Source organism: Hyla sarda, chromosome 11 (genome assembly GCF_029499605.1).
Source record: "Hyla sarda isolate aHylSar1 chromosome 11, aHylSar1.hap1, whole genome shotgun sequence".
NCBI lineage: Eukaryota > Metazoa > Chordata > Amphibia > Anura > Hylidae > Hyla > Hyla sarda.
Window position 1 is genome coordinate 29714076 of NC_079199.1, and position 19803 is coordinate 29733878.

Here is a 19803-nt window from a genome sequence, read left to right on the forward strand (position 1 = left end):
TTATAGTGTGAAAGCAGCCTAAGCTAAATCTATCTGTTTTAAAGATTCATTCAATATTCAGTTATAAAAAACCTGAAAATCGTCCATTACAAAATCCCATACGGCCGTTAGAAAATCCCATTATAGTCTATGGGATTTTTACATTATCCGATTTAAAGGGGTTGTGCGCTGCCCTGGCTTTCGGAGCTCCGCACGCAGTGTCTGGAAGTTCATTACTCCGAACGCTGTGTGCGGCCTTCCGTGTTCGTGGCCGCCAGCCGTGACGCCCGCCCCCTTTACCAAAGTCTATGGGAAGGAGGCGTGACAGCGGTCGCGCCCCCTTCCCATAGACTTTCGTTGAGGGGGCGGGCGTGACGTCACGCCCAGCGGCCGCGAACACGGAAGCCCGCACACAGCGTTCGGAGTAATGAACTTCCGGACGCTGCGTGCGGAGCTCCGAAAGCCAGGGCAGCGCACAACCCCTTTAACTCGTTATAGCTCGTTATTAATAATGGGCTTATTATACGTGGGTTTTACAGTCTGTGTTCCTGATGCAACATTCAGACCTGAGTGTACTGTATCCAATGAAGTTATGGTGCTGTAGGTTTGTTTTAGTGGGACCTTAGGGGTTCCATGTATACATTATGGAGTGTTAGACCACATATTCTACCAGGTCTTAAGCTAGATTCTGACTTGTGCCTTGGTAGCTGTTTATCAGTGACTCTTTAAGCAGTGTTTCCCAACCAGGGTGCCTCCAGCTGTTGCAAAACTACAACTCCCAGCATGCCTGGAGTTGTAGTTTTGCAACAGCTGGAGGCACCCTGGTTGGGAAACACTGCTTTACAGATATGCATTTGGTGTCACTGACTTAAGGAAACTTTAGGTTCTGTTTATAACAAAAGCCAAGACGCTGTCTCAGATTAGTGGTGTGTCTAATCTCAGCAACAACTAGTCCACCCTATTAACATATCATTGGAACCAGTGGGGTTTTGTCATTTTGACAGCTAGAACAGTTCTGAATACTGCACTATTCTTGTTGTCAAAGGTGACAGACCCCACATTAAGGTGCCTAATGTGTACAGAGCCATAAAAGGAGAACTCCAGAATAGAAAACTTGTCCTCCATACTGCTGGCAGTAAATAAAAAAAATAGATACATAACTTCGCTCCTCCACTCCAGTCTCCGCAGCGATCCTCTTCCTGGTTGCCGGTGAGTCATACTGCACTCAGCCAATCACCGGCCGCAGCGAAGTCCCGACTTGGCCAGCGATAGGCTGAGCAGCAGTCTGATGTTTTTGGTCCCAGCAGCAGGTGTCAGGGCCGAAAACGTCACACTACCGCTCAGCCTATCACCGGCCTATCCAGTCTCCAGCGATCCTCTTCCTGGTTGCCGCTGGTCGGCGAGTCATACTGCACTCAGCCAATCACCGGCCGCAGCGAAGTCCCGACCGGTGATTGGCTGAGTGCAGTATGACTCGCCGACCACCGGCAACCAGGAAGAGGATCGCTGGAGACTGGAGTGGAGGAGCGAGGAGCGAAGGTATGTATCTATTTTTTTTTTTTTTTACTGCCAGCAGTATGGAGGACAATTTTTCTATTCTGGAGTTCTCTTTTAAGCTTCATTCACGATGAAATGAGGCCTTACAAAAGTTGCAGTCAGCCATGCAACAAAGGGTAGTGCACTTTTTCCCTTTGACTTCAATGGTTCTCTTGTCACATGGCACAATTGATCATTCAGTCCTGTTGGTGCTGTCACAAATGATTCATTTTATGTTGTGAAATAGGAAAAACAGACACAGAAATTATACAAAATATCCTATATACTACACCAAACGAGAGAAAGAAAGATGGATGTCAGAGAACTTGACCTCATGACTCGCCTCTTCGTTATCTTGTAAAGTTCACATCTATCACAACACTTTAAAACGTTTTACACATTTTACCATTCTATATCTTATGAGAAAATGTGACACAATAAAACTTTTACAAATCTTAACAGGTGAAAATTTTAGGAAAGGGAGGGGGGAGGTTTAGAAAGAAACAAATGCTACAGTACAGCAAGGTTTATGGTAGAGTGTCAATCCAGCATGGTCGATGCATATACACATGTAAGTGATGCCTCCAGGAGCAACCTCCAAGCTTATGTCGTATCGCCTTTTTTGTAATTCACACATCCAAGGGCATTGAGGCGGACAAGGTGGCTCCAGGTTGTTCGCCATCATTTAAGCATGGATGTGTTTCAGAAAAGTCTTTCAGCCTTGGTGTCTTTGACTGTGTTCCCGCCGATGTCTAGAGCAGCTGGCACAACAGAAGCTGCCATAGTACTCGTTGGCACAAAGCTGGGCGTAAACAATAAGGTCACAGTTGGCTAATTCAGGGTGGTCAATGCACTCGCTATTGGGATCTGTGGATGAGGTTGGGGAGAGAAACCAAAAATTGTCAGCTTTGTATTTGGAAAAAACATTTTTGTGGCAAATACTTCAAAATTGCCTACGTTTTGTGTTTGAAAACAATGGGGGAGATTTATCAAAACCTGTGCAGAGGAAGAGTGGTGCAGTTGCCCATAGCAACCAATCAGATTGCTTCTTTCATTTTCCACAGGCCTCTTTAGAGGCCTGTGGAAAATGAAAGAAGCAATCTGATTGGTTGCTATGGGCAACTGCACCACTCTTCCTCTGCACAGGTTTTGATAAATCTCCCCCAATATTGTTTTGTGAAGTTTTTAATATGGTAATAGAGTAACATTTGTATAATACATTTAAAATGGCTTTACAGTTTAAACAAATCGTTCCTTTTAGGGGGGAAAAAAAAGTATATTCCAATATATATAAGTATGTTCCAATATACTTTGCCTATAAACCTTTTAATTTTAATGGGGGAGATTTATGAAAACCTATTCAAAGGAAAAGTTGCCCAGTTGCCCATAGCAACCAATCAGCTTGCTTCTTTCAATTTTGCAGAGGCCTTGTTAAAAATGAAAGGAGCGATCTGATTGGTTGCTATGGGCAACTGGAAAACTTTTCCTCTGCACAGGTTTTGATAAATCTCCCCAAATGTGTCTACTTTTTATTAGTAAATAGAAAGCTTACAAATCTACCATTCAACATTTTTGGGAAGGCACAGTGACAGCAATTCTGTTACTGTATATTTATGTATTGTAAAACGTTTGTTAGTTTGGACAGTTCTGGATGTTGGGCTGCCAAATAAGTTAAAATAAATGTTATTGTTTAGTTTTTTTGTATAGCATTTTTACATCACTTTATGCATTAATGTTCAAATGCTTGAACAAACCTTACCTATTTGGAAACAGACTAGCTTTTTATGAAATTCTACATACCTAAACAGCTCATACATTATGGGGGTGACCTGTCCAGAGGAAAAGTTGCCCATAGCAACCAATCAGATCGCTTCTTTCATTTTTAACAAGGCCTCTGCAAAATGAAGGAAGCAATCTTATTGGTTGCTATGGGCAACTTTTCCTTTGAACAGGTTTTGATAAATAGGGATGTCCCGATACCATTTTTTTAAGACCGAGTACGAGTACCGATACTTTAATTTTAGTACTCGCCGATACCAAGTACGAGTACTTATATTTTAAAGGGAATCTGACACCAGGGTGACGCGGTTTCTGGCGCTGCTTACTGTATGATATGTGGGTTCCTTGTTGTGTACAATGGACAGAACAGGGAATTTGCATTGGCGGCGAGACCTATGTCTCCGGAGCGATTGCGCTGATGTTTTACATGGTGAACAGCGGTCGAAACCGGGTCACCTGCGCTATCTACCTATAAATTCAAGTTGGTGCAGGTGACTCTGCTGTAAGATTGCCTTTAATAGTAGGTCGTATCCCCTTGTAGGTAGTATAGATAGATACAGAAATTAGTAGCAGCCCCCCTGTAGACTGCAGCCCCCCCGTAGACCGCAGCCCCCCCTTGTAGACAGCGCCCGACCCGTGTCCCCCGTGTAGAGAACAGGCCTCCCCCCCTCCTTGTAGACAGTGCTCCCTCTTGTCCCCCTTACAGACAGTGGGCCCCCTCCTTGTAGACAGGGACCCACCCTTGTAGACAGAACCCCCCCCCCCTTATAGACAGCAGCCCCCCCCCCAGACAGCACTTCCTCTTGTCCCCCTTGTAGACAGCAGGGTCCCCCCTTATAGACAGAAGCCCCCCCCCTCTTGTAGACAGTGCTCACTGCAACTGTCCTCGGGTGTTGCCGCTCCGATGTACCGTTCTCCCGATAGCATCATGGCGTCCTATGGTGGAGCATGTGACATACACGTCACTCTGCTTCCTCCGTGGCATTACGCTGGGCGCAGGGAAGGAGGAGGAGTGACGTGTATGTCACATGCTCCTCCATAGGACGCCATGATGCGATCAGGAGAACGGGACAGTGGAGCGGGGACAGCAGCAGGTATCGGACATGGTATCGGGGACATTAAACAAGTCCCCGATACCATGCAAATGCTGAGTATCGGCCCCGATACCGATACTAGTATCCGTATCGGGATATCCCTATTGATAAATATCCCACTATGTGCCTAGTTACCCCTTTTCTTGTTTAGGGGATGCACCTACCCAAGTAGGTTGCCGGTCTTCTCCTAAGCTGGTCTGCTTTAGGTCCAGAATGTATGCTGTCTTGCAACTGGAGACCCTGGCTCTCACACAAACTTAATGGGGGAGATTTATCAAAACCTGTCTAGAGGAAACGTTGCTGAGTTGCCCATAGCGACCAATCAGATTGCTTCTTTCATTTTTCACAGGCCTTTTCAAAAATGAAAGAAGCAATCTAATTGGTTGCTATGGGCAACTCAGCGACTTTTCCTCTAGACAGGTTTTAATAAATCTCCCGCAATGTCCCCTCCTTACCTTCCTTTTGCTGGCAACCAAATCCAGAATGAATAAACCTATTTTGATGAATACATATGACTTACTTGCTGCTTTTTGCTTGTTTACTCGGACTTCTGCACTAGCGCTGACAGAATGTGTGCCGCTATAAGCATTGCATGTATAGGATCCCTCATCTGCTGCTTTGGTGTTCCTTATAAACAGGTTGCCATCATGGGATACATAGGTATGTTGTCCATCTGGTTGCACTGGGACACCATTCCTACAAGGAAACATTATCAATTGTAACCATGACGTATCAGAAAGTGTAGTAAAATTGGCCTTTATATTTGAAGTACACCAATAAAATGGATAAATTAGTAAAAAAAATTTGACTTTAGCAAAAATAGACTTGTTTGTTTTTCAATAAAAAAAAAAACAATGGCACCTAATATTTTTTATGCATGAAGACATAGAAATCATGCTGTATAGTGTAGCAATTGTAAGATGACTCTTATGGGTTCATCTACTAGAACCATCGTTTTTATCCAGTGCCAACACATCCAAATTTCGCAGCATAAACACAGAGGAAATGTTCAGTTCCATAGAGTCTATTGTAATTCATTGGTACTCATGAAATATATGGGCCCCAGAGTGGGAGCTGAAGAAGAGGTACAGTGTTCCCCATATGGGACCCAGTGTATGATGTGTATATGTCCTAATAATGCTTGAAAAGACCACCTAAACATTTTAATCACTTAGATGTGTAGATCTGAGACATAATCTGGAAACTAATCTAAAGATCTGATGTGGAGTTCTGATAGTTGTCAGGATCCGGACTGGTATACAGCGAGGACACTGGAGGTGGATCCTCTGTGTCAGTGGGGTGATGGCGTGGGCCGTAACAGGGGAACAGAATCTAAGGGGTTACTGGTTTTCACCAGAGCCCGCCGCAAAGCAGGATGAACTTGCAGCGGCAGGTAACCCCCAGGTCGTTCCACCCGATGGCAACTCAACCCCACTGACAGCTGAGACAGGCGCGGTACACAGGGACAAGGCAAGAGCAAGGTCGGACATAGCAGAAGGTCAGGGCAGGCAGCAATGGGTCGTAGTCAGGGGCAACGGCAAGGGTCTGGATACACAGGCTTGGGATACACAAAACGCTTTCTCAGGGCACTAGGGCAACAAGATCCGGCAAGGACAGGAAGGGGAAGTGGGTTTTTATGGAATGGGAGTGATTAACAACTGATTGGACCAGGCACCAATTAGTGGTGCACTGGCCCTTTAAATTTCAGAGAGTCAGCGCGCGCGCCGGGACATGACAGCAGGGGAACGGGACAGGTGAGACGATTGGGATGAGACCCGCGGGTGGGCGCGTCCCGCCACGCGGATCGCATCCCCGCCGGCAGTAACAGTGCAGTGCTCCCGGTCAGCGGGTCTGACCGGGGCGCTGCAGACAGGAGAACGCCGCGAGCGCTCCGGGGAGGAGCAGGAACCTGGAGCGCTTGGCATAACAATAGTATGAATTTGACCCTATTTTAAATCTGCATACATACAGGATTGTGTACATCAAATGTAACTATAAATGCACCGAAACTCTCTCTTTTCTATGAAACCCAACTTGTAGGCTGTAAGTATGCTGAGAGTAGTAGTACCGATTATGATACCCTGTAGCCCATGCTTGTTTCTTTATGAAATCTTTCCTCCATAAGGGTCGGTCATTCTTTTTGCTTTGTCACATGGCAAGGTGATACAATTTGTCTAGGCCTTAAGCCTATGTTTCCTAACCAGGGTGCCTCCAGCTGTTGCAAAACTACAACTCCCAGCATGCCTGGACAGCCGAAGGCTGTCCAGGCATGCCGGGAGTTGTAGTTTTGCAACAGCTGGAGGCACCCTGGTTGGGAAACACTGCCTTATGCACACGACGAAGCAGTTTGCATAAAGTCCCTATGGTTCTGGATTATGAAGCCTTAGGCTAGGTTCACACTACGGAATTCGAAATTTCAGGCAGAAATTCCGCTTACTAAAATGTATAATATGGGTTTTCCGTTCACAAATTCACACTTCGGATTCTGTGAAGCGGAATTTGTGAACGGAAAATTCGCTTGAAAATTCCCGCCTGAAGAATGGCGTTGCTCATTCTTCAGGCGGAAATACTCGCGGAACACATTGCGGTCTATTGGAGACTGCAGTGTCCACGCGGTCCTAGCACCGACTGATTAAGTTGGTCCTGGCCGCACTCGGAATCTCCGGACGGAAATTTTTCGGCTCGGAGATTCCGCGGTGTGAACCTAGCCTTAGGCATTTGCCACAACATGATACCTCTGTGATCCATATGCATAGCCCTAACCCCATGATATTAAATTACAATTGTAAATTAGAAACTTGTATATATTGCAAAAAAATAAAAATTAAATTGTATTCACCTTGACCACTGAACATTGGCATTGTCACCTCTCACCCCACAGCGCAGAGAGGCATCTTCTCCTTCTGACACAGTAACGCTGCTGGGCGGCTCAGTGATTTTCAGCTCCCCTGTACAAAGAGAAAGTGATACGTTTTTTTCCCCCCACTTCAGTAATGCTTGAAAGTTTGTGACCCATTTAGAGTTTTTATATTGTTGTATAAATTTGACCCCAAACTACATCATACTTGTGTGCTTAGGGTCATTGGGGGAGATTTATCGAAAACCTGTGCAGAGAAAAAGTTGCCCTGTTGCCCATAGCAACCAATCAGATTGCTTCTTTCACTTTGCAGAGGCCTTGTTAAAAATGTAAGAAGCGGCGATCTGATTGGTTGCTATGGGCAACTGGGAAACTTTTCCTCGGGACACGGGTTTTGATAAATCTCCGCCATTGTCTTGTTGCATGACCCAAGTCCCAAAATTAGATAAAGAGAACAAAATCAAACAAAAATATTACCCTTGGTCATTTATTTGAGGAAAATGGCGTAAAGTCAAATGTCTGTGAATGGAAAAATTTACCAACCAAAAAGCATGTGTTGTGAGGCAAGATGTCACGTCAGTACGACGCCAACTAACCTTTAATTTTAAGTTGTATTTGTTTGAACTCCCTTCGGGATCCAGTAGTTGTCGCACATGTGTAAAGTCCATCATCCTCTGAGTTCACACGACTTATGACAAGGGAACCATCCGCGTGCTTCCTGTACCTGCAAAATACGGTGAGTCCAGATATATCGTAATTACTACTGGTTGCTCATTGGTGTCTGAATCCTATGTTCCATTATGAATAATACAGATTATATAGAGATATAAGTAGAGATGAGCGAACTTACAGTAAATTCGATTCGTCACGAACTTCTCAGCTCGGCAGTTGATAACATCCTGCGTAAATTAGTTCAGCCTTCAGGCGCTCCAGTGGGCTGGAAAAGGTGGATGCAGTCCTAAGAAAGAGTCTCCTAGGACTGTATCCACCTTTTCCAGCCCACCGGAGCACCTGAAAGCTGAACTAATTTACGCAGGAAAAGTCATCAACTGCCGAGCCGAGAAGTTAGTGACGAATCGAATTTACTGTAAATTCACTCATCTCTAGATATAAGCAATATAAAGTTGTATGCACCTTTGTAACATACATTGGATTTACTTTTCTTGTATTGATCATGAGTTAGGCTGGGTTCACACCACGAAACAGGTTCCAGTTCCCAAAATATTAAAAGTCCAACATTTATTTCACATGGTTAAAAGGATGAAAACCAAATATAGATGGTTTAAAAGCATAGCAGAAACGCTGATGCGTTTCAAGCCATCATGGTTCTTAATGATGGTTCGAAACGAGTCAGCGTTTCTGCTATGCTTTTAAACCATCTATATTTGGTTTTCATCCTTTTTACCATGTGAAATAAATTTTGGACTTTTAATATTTTGGGAGCTGGAACCTGCAAGTTTTCTTTATGGACCTTGGTATGCAGTTTGGATCCTTATTCCGTGCTTCCTAATTACCAGGAGTTCCTCCTATCCACAGTGTCTACAAGGCGGTGAGCTGGTCTATTCATTATTTACTTATATTGGGTTCACACCAGGTTTTTGCAATACAGTTCCCGTTTCAGGTTTTTGATGAAAAACGGATAACTCAAAACCTGACTAAACTGTATCAAAATGTGTACAAATTTTAAACCGTATACAGTTGAAAACCATATATGGTTTGAAAAAATGATGTCTGGTTGCATCAGTTTTTAAGAAAAAAAAACGTATACGTTTTTTAACTTTTCACTCCATTATGAATAAAGTTTCACTTGTTTGATTAAAATTCCAAGAAAAAAATAACTTTCGGTGTCAAGAGACGGATGGTGAAAAACAGATGGAACCATATGCATTTACGGTTCTGTACGGTTCCCATTAACTCCCATGTTAAAAAAAACAAACAAACGTATATGGTTTCCATACGTTTTTTCACCTGAACCAAAAACCGTGGTAGGCTACAGTTTTGGGTACGAGAAACAAATGGACAAAACCGTACAAGATGGAAAACGGTAAAATTAAAAACCGGAGCTACTCATGGAGGTAAAACAAATGACAATGTCTATATTGAAATTACAACATACCGTATTTTTCACCCTATAGGACGCACCGGCGTATAAGACGCACCCTATTTTTAGGTGCAAAATCTAAAAAATTTAACCCAATAGTGGTCTTCAATCTGCGGACCTCCAGATGTTGCAAAACTACAACTCCCATCATGCCCGGACAGCCGTTGGCTGTCCGGGCATGCTGGGAGTTGTAGTTTTGCAACATCTGGAGGTCCGCAGATTGAAGACCACTGCATAGGAGGTAATACTCACGTGTCCCCGCCGCTCCAGACCCGTCACCGCTGCCCTGGATGTCGCTCCATCGCTGTTGCTGTGTCCCCGTCGCTCCGGAACATCTCTGCTGCCGGCCGGGTATCCTCGCTTTCTGTCGCCGCCATCACGTCGTTACGCATGCCGACGCACGTACGCGCCGGCGTGATGACAAGGAAGGAGAGCGCCGGCCATACAGGGGATCCCTGAACGGAGAAGACACCGAGGAGGCAGGTAAGGTCCTTCCCGGTGTCCTGTAAGCACTAACCCGGCTATTCAGTCGGGCTGTTTTGGACCGCCGCGGTGAAATTGCGACGGTCCCAAACAGCCCGACTGAACAGCCGGGTTAGTGTCACTTTCCCTTCAGACGCGGCGGTCAGCTTTGATCGCCGCGTCTGAAGGGTTAATACAGGGCATCACCGCGATCGGTGATATCCTGTATTAGCCGTGGGTCCCGGCCGTTGATGGTCGCAGGGACCGCCGCTATAGGTGTGTATTCGCCGTATAAGACGCACCGACTTTTCCCCCCCAGTTTTGGGGAAGAAAAAGTGTGTCTTATACGGTGAAAAATACGGGTTCATATAAAATTCATTAAAAAGGAGGAAATGGGCATCAGAAAAAGGGCAGCATACCCGGGACTATGATGTAATGCTAGGCAACAAAATGGCAATGTGTAATGATACCATGTGGGTCTCGTTTCTCTCTCAGCATTTTTTGGATTCATTATTATTACTATATATGTATTCTTTTAAATTATTTTAAATGTCTTGTCATTTTGGATTCATGTTAATAAAGTATACTTTGTGATATTTATGTCCTGTTTGACGCCTTTCTTTATGAATTTAATCTAAGTCTGTATTATAGCCCTAAATGAGAATTTGTTAGCTTGGGTACTAAAATCTCCCAGCATTCCTTGCTGGCCCAATGTCTGCACAGGGCTTGCTCTGTTACTTTGCATTCTGGAAAAGTGTATTTAGACCAGGATTTATGGGGTGTTCCAGTGAAAATCCACAGGACAGGGACCTCTCTGCATTTTCCAGAACAGCATGCTCTCCAATAATTCTCCATGGAGCCACCAGAGAGCGCTATGCTTTCTCCAGCAGCTCCATAGAGAATGAATGGAGGGGTTGGATGGGTGCACAGGAATCCATTCAACGTGAAGCGTTTGATCCCTGGTCTTCTGACTGGGATAGGTTGAAGTTTGTATTGCTGAAATAGCCCTGAAAGGGGAACCTGCCATCCTTTTCATGCTCCTTGAACCACAAGTCAATGGGGTGGACCCCAGTGGCTTTTCCATGACCCACCTGCCTTAATAGAGCTCTACAGTCATAAAATCATTAGAGATGTAAGGCAGTAAACATGCACAATTGGTTGATAAGGGATTTGTAAGTACAAAAACTCTCACAAAAAGCAGCAGTTTTTCTCTGCTGAGTTACATGCAACCAACCTTCTGCTTTTCTGAACCACCTTATTAACACTGGCACCTGCTGCCTCCTGGCAAAGCAGGTTATTACTGTTTCTGTTAATAACCCATTTATACAATACACACATTCGTAGCACAAGATGTCCTACCTAGGAGAAGGCAATGGCCTCCCATCTTTTTGCCATTCTACTGTAGTGCTGGGAGATATTTCAAGATGGCAAGATAGTCTTGTTCGATGGCCAAGATTTGCTTCCACCGCCACAGGTCCTGTTACAATTGTCCTACAGAAATCATAACATTTTTTACTATTATAATCTTACGTATATTTTAGTACTACTTATATATCATTTCAATTAAACTTTGCTCCAATGAATCTACCTTTGTTGTCATGGTTACAGACTACAAACAAACCTCGCATAGTCAGATCGTGCTTCCACTTTTTCTTCCCAACATACCTCAGGTGAATTAGTACGACATAATGGATAGATGGAAGGAATGGGGACTGCATGAACAGCATACAAGGTTTATTTATTGTCCTTAAAGGGGTATTCCGGGCAAAAACATCTTATCCCCTATCGAAAGGATAGAAATGAATGGAGGGGGTGGGGCGGGGCATCACATCCCTGTCTCGGAAGCCCGGCGGTTTCCGAAACTGCAGACGCAGCTACGCATAGAATGCGGGCTGCTGCAGGGAGATCGCGGGGAGTCCCAGCGGCAGGCCCGCCCCGCGATCAGACATCTTTTCCCCTATCCTTTCGATAGGGGATAAGATGTTTTTGCCCGGAATACCCCTTTAACTATAGAAGCACGTAAGTGGGCAAATGAGACTGCAAGCAGTAGATTTTCAGGTCCCAAGGGTCAGACCCCCATAAATCATATCCAAGGTACAAACTAGAGATGAGCGAACTTACAGTAAATTCGATTCGTCACAAACTTCTCGGCTCGGCGGTTGCTGACTTTATCCTGCATAAATGAGTTCAGCTTTCCGGTGCTCCGGTGGGCTGGAAAAGGTGGATACAGTCCTAGGAAAGAGTCTCCTAAGACTGTATCCACCTTTTCCAGCCCACGGGAGCACCGGAAAGCTGAACTAATTTATGCAGGAAAAGTCATCAACTGCGGAGCCGAGAAGTACGTGACGAATCGAATTTACTGTAAATTCGCTCATCTCTAGTAGGAATAGAAAAGCACATTTATGTTTTTTGAGTACCTTCTCCCCGAATGGGCACTGCGATTGTTCTGCGAGTTGTCTCTTGATGTCTGTGCAGCAAGAGGGTCTCTTCTCATATCTTCACGAGGGCCACTCTTGTGACCACTGGCGTGTGGTCTTTGATGCTCACGTATCTCCAATCCTATATAGATTAAATCAAAGAGAGAAAAATACATGTCTCGAGTCGGTAAACAAAAACAGGTTTTTCTAAAACCTTATCCGGGTAGACTTCTAGGTTAGATTTCTACCCCCCCCCCCCCCCCCCAGCAGTACCCTCACCTAGAGATGAGCGAACTTACAGTAAATTCGATTTGTCACGAACTTCTCGGCTCGGCAGTTGATGACTTATCCTGCATGAAGGAGTTCAGCTTTCAGGTGCTCCGGTGGGCTGGAAAAGGTGGATACAGTCCTAGGAGACTCTTTCCTAGGACTGTATCCACCTTTTCCAGCCCACCGGAGCACCTGAAAGCTGAACTAATTTATGCAGGATAAGTCATCAACTGCCGAGCCGAGAAGTTCGTGACGAATCGAATTTACTGTAAGTTCGCTCATCTCTACCCTCACCAGTGGTCTCCTTCCTCATCCAGATTTAGGTAGTCAGATATAATAAAAATACAAACTCCGATATATAAAAGGCATATTTTGATATACATTACATATAATGTATTATAGTAGTAGTGTACATTGTAGTACATCTGTCATGAACAAACCTGTCACTTGAAGCCGCACTCTGTGTGTCTCTCTACGATTTCCGCTTGAAACCATACATGTGTACGTGCCAGCATCTTCAGGACGGACATTGTTGATTACTAAAGAACTGTCTGACTGATATGTGTGTCTGTTAAATAAAAATTTATATTTTTTATTAAAATGTATAAAGGCAAAATGTTAATATTGGGGACAATAAAAAATGGCCACTTTTTTGTAAAATTATTCAGTGTCTAACTATGTGCTTCACAACCACCGTGCCTCCAGCTGTTTCAAAACTACAACTCTCAGCATGCCCGGACAGCCTTTGGCTGTCCGGGCATGCTGGGAGTTGTAGTTTTGGAACAGCTGGAGGCACAGTGGTTGGGAAACACTGGTTACTATTATAGCACTGCACTCTCCCTTGCAAGAATAGGACATCAATGATATTTTCAGCAGTGTATATATATATATATATATATATATATATATATATATATATGTGTGTGTATAGGAAAAAGAATGGCAAAACTTGGTAGGGAGGGATCTGAAAGCTAGTTTAAAGGGGTACTCTGGTGAAAACCTTTTTTCTTTTAAATCAACTGGTGGCAGAAAGTTAAACATATTTGTAAATTACTTCAATTAAAAAATCTAAATCCTTCCAGTACTTATTAGCTGCTGAATGCTACAGAGGAAATTCCTTTCTTTTTGGAACACTGATGACATCACGAGCACAGTGCTCTCTGCTGACATCTCTGTCCATTTTAGCAACCATGCATAGCAGATGTATGCTAAGGGCAGCATGGTGGCTCAGTGGTTAGCACTGATGCCTTGCAGTGCTGGGGACTTGGGTTCAAATCCCACTAAGGACAACAATAAATAAAGCGTTATTATTATTATAATAACGTCAGCAGAGAGAACTGTGCTCGTGATGTCATCAGAGAGCATTCCAAAAAGAAAAGGATTACCTCTGTAGTATTCAGCAGCTAACAAGTACAGGAAGGATTAAGATTTTTTCATAGAAGTAATTTACAAATATGTTTAACTTTCTGCCACCAGTTGATTTAAAAGAAAAAAGGTTTTCACCGGAGTACCCCTTTAAGGTGGTGATATAATCCTTTGGTTCACAGTAAATCCGCCACTTGGGGAAAACGGATCTCCTGATCACACAGTAAAGCATGTAATGTATAATGTACTGGGGGTACGAGTGGTGATCACACCCTGCTGCCATATTGACAGGGTTTAAATATATTAATAAAACGGAGCTATGATAAAACAACTTAAAGGGGTTATCCAGGAAAAAAAAAATATTTTTATATATATATATATATATATATATATATATATATATATATATATATATCAACTGGCTCCGGAAAGTTAAACAAACAGATTTATAAATTACTTCTATTAAAAAAATCTTCATCCTTTCAGTACTTATGAGCTTCTGAAGTTGAGTTGTTCTTTTCTGTCTAAGTGCTCTCTGATGACACGTGTAAAATATGACTAGTGAGTTAGCTAAAAAAAAATTGCAGGTATGCTTCTTTAGGGTCTATTCACATGTACAGTATTCTTTGCAGATTTGACGAACAGATTTGATGCGCAGGATTTCAAGCTGTGTTCAGTTTCCATTGAAATCTGCAGCAGAAAATCCTGCGTGTCAAATTTGCACAGAATAGACCATTAAAGAGGACATTGGAGAAATCTATATGCCATGTGCCCAGAAAATGTTATCCAAAATTAGTGCGTACTGGTTAAAAATGTTAGGTCAACTATGACCAGTTGACAGAAGATGGGTTAAAAATTGCAAAAATGTATTAAAAAAAAAAAAAAAAAAGATATTTTTTCTGCTTATATACAAATGTGTTAACCACATTACTTGCACATCCTACTTAGACAGCCTTGACTTTGGTCCCCACTGTGCTCCCTCTTTTAACCCCTTAAGGACTCAGGGTTTTTCCGTTTTTGCACTTTCGTTTTTTCCTCCTTACCTTTTAAAAATCATAACCCTTTCAATTTTCCACCTAGAAATCCATATTATGGCTTATTTTTTGCGTCGCCAATTCTACTTTGCAGTGACATTAGTCATTTTACCCAAAAATGCACGGCGAAACGGAAAAAAGATTCATTGTGCGACAAAATAAAATAAAAAACGCTATTTTGTAACTTTTGGAGGCTTCCGTTTCTACGCAGTGCATATTTCGGTAAAAACTACACCTTATCATTATTCTGTAGGTCCATACGGTTAAAATGATACCCTACTTATATAGGTTTGATTTCGTCGCACTTCTGGAAAAAATCATAACTACATGCAGGAAAATTTATACGTTTAAAAATGTCATCTTCTGACCCCTATAACTTTATTTTTCAATGTACAGGGCGGTATGAGGACTCATTTTTTGCGCCGTGATCTGAAGTTTTTATCGGTATGATTTTTGTTTTGATCGGACTTTTTGATCACTTTTTATTCATTTTTTAATGGTATAGAAAGTGACCAAAATACGCTTTTTTGGACTTTGGAATTTGTTTGCGCGTACGCCATTGACCGTGCGGTTTAATTAATGATATATTTTTATAGTTCGGACATTTACGCACGCGGCGATACCACATATGTTTATTTATTTATTTTTTTACACTGTTTTATTTTTTTATGGGAAAAGGGGGGTGATTCAAACTTTTATTAGGGAAGGGGTTAAATGACCTTTATTAACACTTTTTTTTTACATTTTTTTTGCAGTGTTATAGATCCCATAGGGACCTATAACACTGCACAAGCTGATCTCTCATCCTGATCACAGGCGTGTATTAACATGCCTGTGATCAGTGTTATCGGCGCTTGACTGCTCCTGCCTGGATCTCAGGCACGGAGCAGTCATTCGTCGATTGGACACCGAGGAGGCAGGTAAGGTCCCTCCCGGTGTCCGGTCAGCTGTTCGCGACGCCGCGGTGGTCCCGAACAGCCCGACTGAGCAGCCGGGTCACTTTCACTTTCACTTTAGAAGCGGCGGTCAGCTTTGACCGCCGCTTCTAAAGGGTTAATACCGCACATTGCCGCGATCGGCGATGTGTGGTATTAGCCACGGGTCCCGGCCGTTGATGAGCGCCGGGACCTACGCGATATGATGCGGGATCGCGGCGCGATCCCGCTTCATATCGCGGGAGCCGGTCGCAGGACGTAAATATACGTCCTGCGTCGTTAAGGGGTTAAAGGGGTTCTTTTTTTCTTTTATTTTTTTTTTTAAATCAACTGGTGCCAGAAAGTTAAACAGATTTGTAAATCACTTCTATTAAAAAATCTTAATCCTTCCAGTACTTTTTAGGGGTTGTATACTAAAGAGAAATCCGAAAAAGAAATGCATTTCCTCTGATGTCATGACCACAGTGCTCTCTGCTGACCTCTGCTGTCCATTTTAGGAACTGTCCAGAGCAGCATATGTTTGCTATGGGGATTTTCTCCTGCTCTGGACAGTTCCTAAAATGGACAGCAGAGGTCAGCAGAGAGCACTGTGGTCATGACATCAGAGGAAATGCATTACTTTTTTGGATTTCTCATTAGTATACAACCCCTAAGAAGTACTGGAAGGATTAAGATTTTTTTTAATAGAAGTGATTTACAAATCTGTTTAACTTTCTGGCACCAGTTGATTAAAAAAAAAAAAAAAACGTTTTCCACGGGAGTACCCCTTTAAGGAAGCAGAGCAGTGATGTCAAAGGTGCTCGGGCTGTCAATCATGCCTAGTAGGAGCGGTTACAGTCCATAGTGGCATTGACTACTACCGGACTGCATGTCCCTGGGACTACTTAAGGAGCATTGGAATACAGCACACGAAAAGCTTAAAAGTCACTTAGGACCGGCAGCGGGACCTGAGCACATTTTACCCTATATAATGCATTGCCACCTGTTATATGGGGTAAAATCTGATAAGTTCCCTAGAAGCACCCTTGTATCCTTATGTAATACAATTCCTATTTATTTCAATCAGAGAGACCATGTATTGCCTGCAGAATCGCCACCAATTTATAAAATTGTTATTTAGATGTATCATAAAATTCATTTATAGGGTATCATGATTGAAATAGCATTATAGTCCTTTTAATACAGAGCACTAGGATGGTGAAAAGTCATATCGAATATAATGTATACGCTTTCAAAATATCCAGTTACTATATCTCACAAATAATCTTATGGCTCCTGACCTGGTGGAGGATACAGGACTTCCATCTTTTTGCCACTCCACTCTTGGGTAAGGGTAATCACTGACCCTGCAGAGAAGTCGGATAGTTTGTCCAATTGGTGCCTCCATCGCTGAAGATTCTGCTTTATCCAAAATAAATCTATGATGAAGAAAAGACAAAACAAAAAGTTACTTTAAATAGGTTTGTGATTTAACCAGTTTGTCTCATCCCTTTTAAAGGGCTTTTCCGACCTGGAATTCTCAGCGATCAGCTATTACCCACGGACAAGTGTTTAGTCCTTGGTATTTTCCATCTCCATAGGTGAAATTTTACTCATACAGAAAATTGATTTCTGTACTAGTTAATTACACCTAAGCTGTCTGTGTAATATATAGACATGTGACACCTGGAGACTCTCTTTGTAGATCCTTCAAACCCTAAAAGGTGACCATACACCTTTAATAGATGTCAGCCAAATGTTTGTTTGGCCGATCACTGTCTCTCTCATTCACCCCTTACATGTGAACATCCGACTCAGCAGAACATTTATGTCTTGTGAATAAGAGGAGGGGTAAGCTGTTGCCAGATAGCTAGTCAGGTGAAAACCAAAATGATAAAATCAGGGAAAAGTCAGAAGGAAAAAGTATATGGAGCTTAACAAATAGGCAATGGTGTTGAACAGTTGGCCCTTCTTCTATTAGTTGAGGATTTTAATATTGGTTTAAAAAAATAATTTCTAAATACCCTTAGAAAACCTTAAATTAAAGTAAAGAAGCATTAAGGGGGTACTCCTGTGGAAAATTGTTTTTTTTTTTTTTTTTTTTAATCAACTGGTGCCAGAAAGTTAAACAGATTTGTAAATTACTTCTATTAAAAAATCTTAATCCTTCCAGTACTTTTTAGGGGCTATATAGTACAGAGGAAATGCTTTACTTTTTAGATTTCTCTGATGTCATGACCACAGTGCTCTCTGCTGACCTCTGCTGTCCATTTTAGGAACTGTCCAGAGCAGGAGAAAATCCCCATAGCAAACATATGCTGCTCTGGACAGTTCCTAAAATGGTCAGCAGAGGTCAGCAGAGAGCACTGTGGTCATGACATCAGAGAAATCTAAAAAGTAAAAGCATTTCCTCTGTAGTATACAGCCCCTAAAAAGTACTGGAAGGATTAAGATTTTTTTTAATAGAAGTATTTTACAAACCTGTTTAACTTTCTGGCACCAGTTGATAAAAAAAAAAAAAGTTTTCCACGGGAGTACCCCTTTAAGCCTTTAATAATCGCAAATGATCAAGAAGCATTACCGGTAGACAGACGACTGACGATTTGAAGAACCTTCTTCTGCGGTTGGCCCATATCTTGTAAGTTCTGTGGATGGTTGAGATACTCCATAACCAGTATTGCTTCTATCCACCCCATATCCAGCAATATGTCGTCCTTCAGGGTCTTGGTCTAGGGTTCTAATTGTGGCCTGAGGGCGTTGCAAAGGTTCATTTCCAAAAGCTGTACCATCCTCAATCCCTGGACGTTCATGTGACATGCGATCCCATTTCATTCCACGCTTGCGGTACCGGTACTCTATGGTACCGGTTGTCCTTCCTGGAATCTTCTGGCAGGAGCTCATACATTCTTCTTCAGTTTCAAAATTGTTTTTGTTACCATGGCAGCCACCGTACCAGAACCGATTGCACTTCCCAACATCTGGCACGAAGTACCAGCGAGTGGTCCAGTCACTGCATGACCCTAGGGCGCTCGGGAGCAAGCACATTGTTGGAAAACCTATTGAAATAGGCAAGTAAACATGTTGTATTAAATGAAGTAGAGAAAACTAAATTATCAGCCCTCCTCCCATTCAAAATATTAATAGAAAAAGAAGCAGGAAATCATATGTTATTTCCATGTCTGTCACAAGAAAAGAAAAGTGCTGCTTCTACAGAGCCTGCCCAGTGTAAATGGATTCTAATATAGAAAAATCGGAGAGGCTCTTGTCAGTCACCACAAAGACCTGAGACGCCCAACTGGCACCTATGTCCAGAAACTATAGAATTAAAGGGGTACTCCGGCGCTAAGACATCTTATCACCTATCCAAAGGGGCCCCTCCATAAGCTTGCATTGAGGGGGCGGAGCTTGTCACACGGGGGCGGAGCCGTGACATCACTATGCTCCGTCCCTGTGATCGCCAATAATCAGACCAGAGCGAACACGCTCCGGGGGCTGATTCTAACGGGGAGCGGCGTGGAAGATCACGGGTGTCCCCAGCGGCGGGACCCCCGCGATCAGGCATCTTATCCCCTATCCTTTGGATAGGGGATAAGGTGTCTTAGCGCCGGAGTACCCCTTTAAATATATGGATTTGGGGCTCAAGGTCATGGATGTTATATATATATTTCAATAAAATAATATTGGTATGTAACATACAAGTAAATAAGGAGAGCTATACAGTATAAAATACAATAGATTTGCTTCTCAAATTAAAGCCAGATATTTATTATAGTAAAATTCCCTTGGGTATGTCCCAGGGCCCTTGTGACCACCCTCCGGCTACTTACAGTAAAATAATTAAAATAATAATAAAGAATATAACAATACTGCTGCTAGTGATCAAACGTGCATAGTGATATTCGTATAATCACTCATATGTTAATATGCATATGAATAATTAACTACACAACTACTACAAGTCCCATACTGCCTTATAAAGAAAAACATTTACTTTC

General features: G+C 42.8%; 1 protein-coding gene across 6 annotated transcripts in view; it reads right to left on the bottom strand.

Moving 5' to 3' along the window:
* Positions 1-1566: 1566 nt before the first annotated feature.
* PAPLN (papilin, proteoglycan like sulfated glycoprotein) overlaps positions 1567-19803 on the bottom strand; it is a 90553-nt gene continuing 72316 nt past the window's right edge. For all 6 annotated transcript variants that reach the window (XM_056547069.1, XM_056547064.1, XM_056547065.1 and 3 more), the window contains 9 exons: positions 18390-18864; positions 17110-17247; positions 12936-13063; positions 12226-12367; positions 11168-11299; positions 7842-7969; positions 7228-7336; positions 4909-5084; positions 1567-2382 (listed from right to left, as the gene is read on the bottom strand). In XM_056547069.1, the coding sequence (XP_056403044.1) occupies positions 2231-2382; positions 4909-5084; positions 7228-7336; positions 7842-7969; positions 11168-11299; positions 12226-12367; positions 12936-13063; positions 17110-17247; positions 18390-18864 (1580 nt within the window). In that variant the 3' untranslated portion in view covers positions 1567-2230. The remainder of the gene's footprint in view (positions 2383-4908; positions 5085-7227; positions 7337-7841; positions 7970-11167; positions 11300-12225; positions 12368-12935; positions 13064-17109; positions 17248-18389; positions 18865-19803) is intronic.